This window comes from Mytilus californianus, unplaced genomic scaffold (assembly GCF_021869535.1).
Source record: "Mytilus californianus isolate M0D057914Y unplaced genomic scaffold, xbMytCali1.0.p SCAF_4, whole genome shotgun sequence".
Lineage (NCBI taxonomy): Eukaryota > Metazoa > Mollusca > Bivalvia > Mytilida > Mytilidae > Mytilus > Mytilus californianus.
In genome coordinates this window covers 94613951-94625504 of record NW_026262690.1, presented here as the reverse complement: position 1 = coordinate 94625504, position 11554 = coordinate 94613951, and the positions used below count along the sequence as shown (strand labels likewise).

Sequence of the window (11554 nt, the reverse complement as noted above, 5' to 3'; positions counted from 1 at the left end):
CATGCTTGCATATTATAACGATTGACACGTACGAATAGAAAGGGAAGTATCATTAAATCATAATTTGGGTGACCCATCTTGATGACAAATTTTCCGTTTCGGTTTTGTTTCTTGAGTTTTTGGTTTTGTTTTTTGGATTGCTGTTAAGTTGACGTATACCCTCGTCACCTCTTATTCGTATAAAAAAGGTAGGCCTATTCCGTCATTATAGAACATAACTGACCACCTTCTGTGGGGTATTTGTTTGTTTGCATTTATGTAAATTCCTTCCTTTTTCTTTCTATTGTTTCTTTGTATACTTCTTTTTTATATGTATATTTTTTATGTTTCCTAAATTGTTCTGTTATGTTGTTCCTCGAAAACGAAAACCAACAAAACATTTTTTTTAATATAGGAACATGTTAATAATCTTAGGACACTTTCATTTTCTTCTCAGCAAGTCGACCTTGCTGAACAATTGTCTTGCTCCTTCATCGGATCAAACAGAACTCTCATAGACGTTTCCAGTTCGCGGAAACCGCGACGTCATAAACCGTTGACGGCACAATACTGCTGCGCTTGTATGTGCACATCCCGTCACATTCTGTATTTGCTTGTCCAAAGTCAGGAGCATGTAATCAATTGGTGGTCTTTAGTTGTTGTCTGTCATATTAGTATTGTGTCTGTTAATTTAGCATACATCAGGCCTTTTGGTTTCTATACTGTGTGGGTTTTGATCATTGTTGAAGGCCGTACCGTGCCCTATAGTTGTGTACATCAAGTTGAACAACGTCATTTGATCACTTGTGAATATTTGTTTTATTAGCAAACATGACACATCTTCTTATTTCTATAATTTTTTGGTATGTGTATGATGGGGAGGTATAAGTCGAGTTCGCGTTTCGGATGACCTACTTTTCACAGGATTTCATTTGTTTTTAAATGAGACTAAGAGATCGAACTTGTATTTCCGGTTCTGAACGACGTACATCTTGCGTGAGGCAGGTTCATTCGTGTTGTCCCTATATACCTAATTCCATTTTTACTTCTCATTTAGAAAATAGAATATAAAAACAGTGATAAAAAATATAAAAAATTTAATATAATACAAATTTTTTTTTTTAAACTACAGCTTTGTCTTTTTCCTGTCGTTTGATACAAGAAAAGATTCGAAAAAATGCACGAATGTTTGCTGAAATTGTGTTTTTCTTTCCGTCATTGGTGGTATCCATTTTATCAATGTTTTCGTTCTTAATTTTCATAGACTCTTTCTTCTTTCCATCTTTGTTTTTCTCTGTCTCTTTCTTTGTTTTGCTTTTCTTCATACCATTTTGTTTAGCCTCTATAACATCTATAGTTTTGGCCTCTTTCTTCTCATGACCCTTGTTATTCCCTGTCTCTCTTTTTGGTTTGCTTTTCTTTTTATCATTGTGTTTTTCCTTTAAACCCATAGTTTGGGCCTTTTTCTTCTTTTCATTTTTGACACTTCCTTTCTCCATCTTCTTCATTTCTATAAACGCAAGTGTTAAAACAAATAAGTTCATGATTTTTAAATCATAATATAAAAATAAGCAGAAATGTTATAATGCTCAACGAGACACTTTTGATTTAAGACCAAAGGACAACAAATCTTTTTTTTTTATTGCATTCAACATATATTTCAGTATTAACTTGGTATCAGCTTTTTTAATCCCGTTGTTTTATTCATGTTTAATAAATTTAAATTAACTGTAATTTAAAGAAAAAATATATATATTGCACGAAAAGCGTCAGTAGCAACTCGACAAGCGATTGGACTTTTAACAATTAATGTGTTTTATTTGTTCTTTTTAAAGATTTATTAGTGTGTAATAAATAAAAAAAAATACAACATGTTAAAGAATAAATTTCATATTTTAACATGTTAAAAATGTTGGTTAAATTAAAAATTCATAAATTTCGAGTTTGTACGATGTTTTATACATCATCGGCATGTGTTGGTTGAAATTAAAAACTATTGCTCGTGCTGTAAAAGACGTCCATATGGAATCGTTTAAGGAGAATAAAATGAATACCTTTCTCCAACATCTTTTGAGCTTTTCTCTCCGTCTTCTCCATCTGTTTTCTCCTCTTAACTTCCTTTTTATGTAGTAATTTGACATCTTTTGTGTACCTTATCATAATCTTATCTACCAACTTAAAGTACAACTGAACAATCTTTTCCTCCTCTTTAGCTATTTTCTCTCGAATTTTCTCCTCTTTCTTCATTTTTCTTTTTTCCCTCTTTTTGTCCTTTTTCGTTTGTTTGCTAATAGCTCCATTCAGTTCAGAATTCTGCACTGTATCCTATAAAAATACACATCGTTTATGTAGTTCAACATGTTATACTTTCCCACTGTCCTTTGGGAAAAATATCTATAAAACATAACACCACACCAACCATCATCTCCTCCTTACTCCGAAGAAGAACAAACAACACATAGTCCAGATAGTTTAACATGTGGTGGGGTTAAACCTGTTTGACGTGTGCACAAACCACCCAATTTGCTTACCTAGACCATAAGTCGAAAAAGTTAAACACACAATTAAAAACCTTCACAGTACAACCACCGACAGGCTGACCACTATTAAGGAAAATTGACGGTACATAATTCGGAAAGTAGGTTCAAAATGTGCTACTTCAGGACGCTAGCTATAACAGGTTCCATTGAATATATTTGTTAATGGCATGCTTCTTTAGCACTTTATATTAGAAGTTTATATTTTTTTGCTTAGGGTAAACAAATACATACCATATATTCTAGCTACAAATTTTTAAAGTTGTATTATTTTTCTTTTTATTGTGACGTTGCTGCTTTAATTCCAGTTATGAAATATTTGCTGCTGGACATTATCAAATAAAACTAGCAATCAATCAACCATTGTAAAATCTGTCATCAAATAGTAGCATTTAATTGCCTAAACGCTTGGTATTTTGATAATGTGCAATTGACGGACAAAATGTAACAAGGCTTTACCGGTTGATTATGTAATGAATTAACTTCCTTGTGGATCGAATAGGGGAAAACTAACCTTAATCAAACGAAAAACTTAGATTGATTGATTGATTGATTGTTGTTTCCTTAAAGTCCAGTGGTACATATTTCGTGCATATCCAAGACAAAACTTGATGGATATAATTAGAATAGCCTTTGGTAGATGTAAGGGGCATGTTGCCTTTAACTTGTTGTGCACATGAAGAAAAGCAAAACAAGAATTGTGTCCACTGGTCTATTATTATTTCTCAGTATATCACGTGATTGTAAGTAACTGTCATCAACATCCCCCCCCCCCCCCCGTTCTTATTTACCAATATTCTACTGTACCTTAAAAACATATCCGGCATTCTTCGGCGTTTTTTCTGTTTGTCCTAGAAAATAAAAAAATTAAAAAAAATGAAATCCCCTCACCTGTCTTATTAAGAATCACATTAATACATATACTGTGATCAAAGTTGTCATTATCATTGAAAATAATGATGAGATAACATAAGATATACAGATCCTGCAAATTATGATGATGATAATTCTTAATCTCCAACTACAATACCGATTTCGGATTTACAATTTATAATATTCTCTGTTGTTAAATAAACGATCAGACAATATGACATTGTTCAGTTCGGAGTAAATAGCATAAAACAAGGAAATATCTAGTTGTAATTGTTTAGAAAGTATTATTTTACTTATATAAATCAAAAAATGAAAAGAAGTCCAGAATTAAAACTCGTAAAAAAAAAACAAATGGCAAAGGAATTCAAGAAACTACGTCATTACCTGCTGCTCTCATAGATGCATCTTGTTCTGCTGCGTCCATTTCCTCCTCCAAGTCTCTCAACTCATTAGCTACACTTTGAGTGTCGTCTTGAACTTTCAACTCATTCTCTTCTCCTTTAATAGTTTGTTTTTCAGTTGTGTTCTGTTCTTTTAATTTGTCTAAATGGAGAAACACATATCTATCTTAATGCTCTTGAACATTGGGGAATTAAGTGTTGCTTGTAATGAAGACGATATCGGGTGTATGGCAATGAGACAACATCCTAACAACTCAAATAAAAAGAAAGTATCTGGTGAATTTATTTACAACTTGTATAGACTCGAGGTTATTTTTACCTTGACATATTGTTAAGGACGTGTGTCTACTGATTTAGGCTGTTTATCGACATATGATGGTCGTACGTTTTGTGTCATTTGATTGCTGTCTCATTCCTGCTATACACGACGCCTTCATGTAATATTACACTAAGGTGAGCATACCCTCAGAGGGATGAAGACCATACCCCAGAGTGATGAAGACCATACCCCAGAGTGATGAAGACCATACCCCCAGAGTGATGAAGACCATTCCCCAGAGTGATGAAGACCATACCCCAGAGTGATGAAGACCATACCCCCAGAGTGATGAAGACCATACCCAAGAGTGATGAAGACCATACCCCCAGAGTGATGAAGACCATACCCCCAGAGTGATGAAGACCATACTCCAGTGTGATGAAGACCATACCCCCAGAGTGATGAAGACCATACCCCCAGAGTGATGAAGACCATACCCCAGAGTGATGAAGACCATACCCCAGAGTGATGAAGACCATACCCCCCAGAGTGATGAAGACCATACCCCACCCACCAAGCAGAACTGGAAAAGAAATGATAACCACAATAATGAACTTTGATTTGAGAGACATAAAGATTCAAATGAAGCATACAAGAACAAAGAAAAGATATAGACTTAGAAACAGTGAATCAAAATGACAATTTTTTATCTGAGAAATAATCCATTTATACACATTGTACATTTTACTCAATTTTGACTAAATACGAAACTATCTACAAAACATTTATTAATATACCCAATATCATCTCTAAAGATATATTTTACAAAACATAAGGTTATCATTTATCCATAGATTAAGGGAAATACTAGTAGTGGTCAAAAATGTACAAAAGGATCATAAGAGACAGGCTTGATTTTGTTTTATATTCAGAAGTGTAAGCTAGAACAGGGGAGGGAAATTATTTGACGGACATACCTAATTCCTTTATCAAGGCGGTTTCCCTGTCCTCGGCTGCACGTATGTCTTCTTCTACCACTTCCCACTGTTCAAATGTAAACTCAAACACGGCAACACTTAGGATCGCTTCACATAATCCAGCCACTGCCTGATTTTCTTTTTCATCTTCTTGCGCTATCCACTCCATACTTATCCTGTTGATTGTTGAGTCAGATGAAAATTAAAAATGCATTATGAAGTCCGTTGTAACCCCTCCCCGATATCCACCTTTAAAATTATGAATCTGCTTGAGCAACTATATATTATACTTGGACTACTTATTGTATTGTATAAATGGACAGAACACAAAATTTACAAGCCCTGCTGTCATGTTTAAGTTAATACTTAAACATTCATTGACCAACGCAATTATTCTAAGTAATCAAAAGTATCCGTCCTCAATCTAAGTTTGCTCATTTTAACTTTTCAAAAGACATTCAAACCCCGGAAGCACGATAGTTGTAGTCAGAATTTGAAAACTGATACATATCTATTATTTTCAAAAACACTTCTTGACTCTACAGTATCCTAGACTGAAGATCTAATTTGCTGATTTCTAAGCCAGAACGACAAGACAAAGAGAAGTTTGAATTTGCCCTGCGTGCATTTTATCTGAGACTACTGCGTTATAGTAATCTCAGATTTTAAGGTCAAAAGTACTTCGGCCAAAATAAAAATATTAATATTAGCTGTTTAGGCAAACAAAATTTATCACAAAATCTATGGAAGTCTAGAGGATTATTAGCAAGTTTAAGATACACTGAATTGTCTTGATAGGAAATCATACAACGACTTCTAATTAACACAAAGAACTTAGTTCAAGACAATTAATTACAAAACTCACATAAACTTGTAGACGCTGAAGGCCTCAGAATCAAATTTACCTTAAATGTCGTATTCTTTTTTGTTATCTCAGTAAGTTTAAAATGGTAAACAGAACAAAAAGCAAAGTACTTGAGAAAAATGCTTTAAAATAACTTACCACCTTCTCTTTCGATTCCTACTTTCTTCAGAAAAGCTGCACGGGATCAATTTTTTTAGACTTCCAAAAACTTATCCTTGTGCAATGTATCGGCGATGCTTCGACGATCTAACGTTGTCAGGAGAGACGTTTATGACGTCGATGAATGGTATTGGCGCAAGCGCAAGGTTTTCTCGGATTTCTATTTTGTGGTGTAGTGACGATCAATTTTCAATGTGTCATCATTTTCGTACATGGTACATTAATCATACCCCGCCTTTTATAGTGATGGAGGAGTCCGTCCGTATGTTTTTTCGTCCGTTCGTTATTATGTCCCGTTTTTTGTATCCGCATCAGCTCTGGGCGAAAATTTGTGAAAATTTTACTAAATATTACTGACATTATTTACTTTTGAACCTATTATTTCATTTTATTATCTGAATAAATTTTGGGTTTTACTTTTGGATGACATCATTTCTGCACATTATAGTAAATATTTCTGTCCGGTTCTCCTCCTAATCCCCTTATCAAAATTAAATGAAATATCAACCATATAATGCTATTGTACACTTTCTAAATGGGATTTTTTTTCTGAGGGAGGATGGGGCCCGAATTATTCTTGGGGTTTCCCTTAGTAAAGCATGGACCTTGCCATTGCTTTATTTTGGACCTACCGATATTATTTTTTTGGGCCCCAAAAAATGACTAGTGTAAAACCATTTAAACAGGAAAACCAACGGAAAAAACTAGAAACGAGAAACACTTATGTTTTCATCAACAAACGACAACCACTGAACATCAGGTTCCTGACTTAGGACAGGTGCAAACAAATGCAGCGGGTTTAAACGTTTTAATATGACTTCTTATTTTCTTATTTCATCAGAATTATTTTGGGAGTTCCCTGTAGCCAATCGTGACTTTTGCAAGGTATTGGGGTATAATTTTGTTAGCTCTGCCCGCCCAAAATTGTCCAGAGGCCTATTGCTAGTTTCTTTTCCTGAGTTCATCCCCGTTTTTTTGTGAAGATTATTTTGTTATATCTGCGATATTCTGTTTAGTGTTGTGTGGACTGTTGTACGTTGGTTTTCTTATCATCATTATGTTATCAGTTTTACTTCAACTCAAATGTTTGTGCGTTCTTGTTGCTTTCTCTGCATTTTTTCTAAAATGTATCCATAGAATAAAAACGTTATGCTAACCTTAATATAAAATAAGGAGACATGGAATGATTACCAATTAGGCAACTACCTGCCAGAGACCAAAGTACTTGGATGGAAACAACTGTAGGTCGACATTCGGTATTCAACAATGAGCAATTCCCGTACCGTATAGTAAGCTATAAAAGTTGCCGGAATGACAAAATGAATCCCATTCAAACGAGAAGACCAACGGACTGATTTGCGCTAAAACAATAAACGAAATAAAAATATGTCAAACAGTAAACTCTCAGAATTATATTAGTGTATAGGGTTAATACGTTTGTTATATTGGAAAGGTCAAGGCCATATTATATGTATAATTATCTATTCACCAAAAAAACCCAGATAATCTGTCAATTGTACTATTTCTGGTCTTCTTTACCATCAATTAGATAGTTTTAAACTTGGTTGTTCTAGTCCAAGCTTCATAACCCCTGCATGTTTTGTGCTTTTCTCTCCATATTTTTCATCTGCTTTCTACCCTTTACCTCCTTCCTTCCATTGTGACTTGACATGCATTTTGTATCTTTTTATTATACTCTTGTCTATTGTTTTAAAATGCTTCTGCACCTTCTTTGTAATTTGATTGGAAACTAATATTTTTAAACTTCTAGCATATGAGGTCAACAAAAAAGTAGAAAAATAGAAAAAAAACAAATCTTGCATTTTATTACATTTGATTAAAAGTTCTTTTTTCCTTTTTATTTGAAATTGATTATTCGGCCACGATTGTTCTTACTCCTTTGGACATTCACTTGGAGGAACGAAGACGTTTTCATCTCTGATGCCTAGTGACAGATCGAAGTACCTGTTAAAACAATTAAAATACGAATAAAACTTGGGTGTGTGAGTTGGGTTGTTTTTTCCTTTTTCTTAACTTTGATTTTCTGTAAAGACGTATTGGTTCAGGTTGCACATTTGTATTTTTTTTTTTATGTTTTTGCTTCGGTTTTCAACGTTAAGTAATGTAATTTCATCTTGAGATTTAAAGTTGATTTAATAATTATACGCTACCTATGATAGGTAATTGTTATTCGTTTGAAATTACAAGAAAGATGTGCACGTGACAACAAACCATGAAAAATCTTTTATATAAACTAGATTAAACCAGTTTAACAACCGTAACAGTGATTGCTGTTTGTTGTTTTAACATTCGCTGGATTGCCATCAACTATGAATGCATCAAATGAGATGCTTAGATTTTATCCAAATTGAACCATGAAATGTAAAGGAAGTTAACCAAAATACTAAGGGCAGATACATGATAGGTACAATGCAGCATTTAATTAACAGATCAACTTTAATATTGAAATGCACATTTATACCCTTAAGGGTTAAAGGCAGTAATAGGTAGATCTATTTCTTGCCTACCGAATTAAATGTATAACCGGATTTGTTCTTACATGAGCAACACGACGGGTGCCACAAGTGGAACAGAATCTGCTTACCCTTCCAGAGCACATGAGTTCAACACCGGTTTTTGGTGGGATTCATCTTGCTTAGTTTTTTGCTTTCTATGTTGTGTTTTGTATACTGTTGTTTGTCTTTTGGTCCTTTTCTTTTTTTTTGTCATGGCGTTGTCAGCTTATTTTCGACTTATGAGTTTGAATGTCCATTCGATAACTTTCGCCTCTTCTTTTGAACAGAAAAAGGAAATAATGAATACACAAAAAAGGGGTATGGAAGACATTCATGAATTATTTTTACAAAATATATGATAATCTAATTGATATTTCATACCGAAATTTAAAGAAAAGCGTCACACAATTCACATGCCTCCGTTTACGTATATATAACGATTGCTTGAAAACAAACGTACGGGCAACCAAAGATCAATAAATATATAGGGAGTGATGAAGAATAGGGTCTTCAACTGCAATAACCACGTAAGACCGACCAATCAACTAAATTTTATTTCCAGAATAATATTCCTGGCAAAAACACTTACGTCGATGTTACGAAACCAACTGGTGGGCTGTAATAAATGTATTCAACCGGGAAACAGTCAGGAGTAGAAACAGTTCCATAGTATCTGTTCGGTCCTTCAGTGAAATTCCAGCTGGCCACGTTAAGAAACTGTCCTTGCAAACCAGAAGCTCCTAAGGTCGTGTATCCCCTGAAAGTAGCTCCTGTTGGTACACCAAGTGGTCTAAACGGCATGGTAACAGTCGTTACATTACATTGTCTTGTCTTTAAGTTTACTATATATTTCTTGTTCTGAAATTATAAATTTACAGAGGGATGGATAGATGTTTTCATTTCTGTATTTTTTAATATTTTTGACGTCTATTCTATTTTCCCTTTCATTCTCTATTCTTTTATTTTTAGCACCAAATTATTCTTTTTTCTTTATTTTTCGGCCCATTTTTCTGTATTCTTTATTTCTCCTAGTATTCTCTATTCTGTGAACCCATCTCAATTCCCTTTAAACATTGAAAACGTGTTCACGAAATTTTAAGTGGAGGAACCGCTAAATACCAAATGCTAGAGTTGCGAAAATAATAAAGGTCATATCAAAAGTACAATGAAAACTGCCCCATGCCAATATTTGATGATTCACTAATATTCTACAAATTAATTGACATATATATTAACGTAACTTACAAGTTTATGAAGATATAACACTTCATACATTGGGTTGTCTGACGTGAAGGAAAATTCATCTATTTCTCTGATCCTATGGTTCACTTCGTCGTAGCTCACTTTTATTCTTTGATCCAGTAAATGCAGTGGAGCCTTACTCCTATCAACCTACAAGACACTACCTTAACACAGAACTATACATAGAACATGTCGTTGGTTTTCTCGTTTGAAGTGTTTCACATTTGTCATGTCGGGGCCTTTCATGGCTTACTGAACATTATGGGTTTTGCTCATTGTCGATGGTCATGGGGTGACCTTAAATTGCTTACGTCCAGATGAATATTTGTACCTATTTCCATTGGCGAGCATATCACATCTCCTTATTTTGATATGACATATTGCGGTTTTATTTTCAAAGCTGGTAAATGAGCAAATAAAATGTAGAAAATGCAGAACTGACTTCCTAAGTTTAATTGCCGTATAGATATGTCTAGTTACTGGAGAGTCTGCCTATTGATTCTGTTCTTTTTTTTTAAAATGTGATTGTATATAAGATTACTTGGCATCTCAACGCATGAGCCAACTTATCACCGTATACTAATTATCAAAAATATAATAATTCTTTGAAGTTATTGCCCTTCATATTAACTGCCTATACATTAACGTTTGTGTTTGTTTCTTATGACTATGGATTTCACTTACCCTTAGAATGTTACCTTCCCATTGTTTCGGAGACTCTGAAAGTAAACAGTCCTGTCTTGTACACTTTTTAACTAAGATGGATAAAGGAGGGAACATATAAAAAGAAAGTGTGAAATGAACGTTGCAGACTAAAGCTATAGATTAAAAGAAACTGGATTTTCTTCAAGCACTACAAAATAATCATAAGATAAAAAAAAACGTAACATGTTTAGATGGGGTGCAAGTTCTGAAAACATCTCCGGACTCAGAATCCCAAAAGGGATTAGTCTATTTGTTGTTCATAACACGTTTTTATACACTCAAAATAACATGAAAAGACAGAAAAGCAAAAAAGATAATGATTTGAAAGTATCTTTCTATTCAGAAAGAAAACGCAAAGTATGCTAAAAAAATTGAAACTTGAAATCTTGATAAAATTAAGATTTACTATATGACATATCAAACTTACCACAAGGCGTTGGTACCTGTGATTGAACAAAAACCAAACAACACAGGATGATTATTATTTTCATTATGATGTTCCGAAATGTATGGCTACCAAAAATCAGTTCTATATATATAAAATGGGTTATCTTATTATATAAATGGGTACTGAGTTGAACAGCTACAGTACTATGCATAATTGAGATAGCAGTACTTAATAAAGTACTTATGTTAGAGGTTGATACCAAGAAAGATAACCCAGTTAAAATACAGAATACACATGTACTAAACTTCAACTTCAAAAACAATATTCATACATACTGTGGCAAATTTAGGGCCGTGAAATAGTACCTATGAAAAAGGCGGCAACTGAATGGTCGTTATTGATATGTTCCAAGTTTTAAGTCGCTTGAGTGCATGACTTATCATGAACACATTTTGAATTATATGCTGATAAATTCCATGATTTTGACCCCAACAATTAAATAAAGTAGCATCTCAAGTTTTTCTAAGACAGTTTTGGAATATTTTTATTTTAAAGTTCCATTGGGCATTCAACTTTTAATTAATATCAGTACGTTCCTGATGAAGGTTAAACTAGAGCTTTGAAAGAAGCATTACAAGTAGTCCATGGAATAA

General features: G+C 33.8%; 2 protein-coding genes across 2 annotated transcripts; both read right to left on the bottom strand.

Moving 5' to 3' along the window:
* Positions 1-1100: 1100 nt before the first annotated feature.
* Positions 1101-5195, bottom strand: LOC127737154 (cylicin-1-like). The gene is made up of 4 exons (XM_052247687.1): positions 5027-5195; positions 3766-3932; positions 2034-2304; positions 1101-1489 (listed from the first exon to the last, which is right to left on the bottom strand). The coding sequence occupies exons 1-4, from the start codon at positions 5193-5195 to the stop codon at positions 1101-1103; spliced, it is 996 nt and encodes a 331-aa protein (XP_052103647.1).
* Positions 5196-7910: 2715 nt separating this feature from the next.
* LOC127698908 (mammalian ependymin-related protein 1-like) lies at positions 7911-11032 on the bottom strand. The gene is made up of 5 exons (XM_052202642.1): positions 10941-11032; positions 10493-10527; positions 9812-9958; positions 9156-9424; positions 7911-8015 (listed from the first exon to the last, which is right to left on the bottom strand). The coding sequence occupies exons 1-5, from the start codon at positions 11002-11004 to the stop codon at positions 7943-7945; spliced, it is 588 nt and encodes a 195-aa protein (XP_052058602.1). The 5' UTR covers positions 11005-11032; the 3' UTR covers positions 7911-7942.
* Positions 11033-11554: the final 522 nt, after the last annotated feature.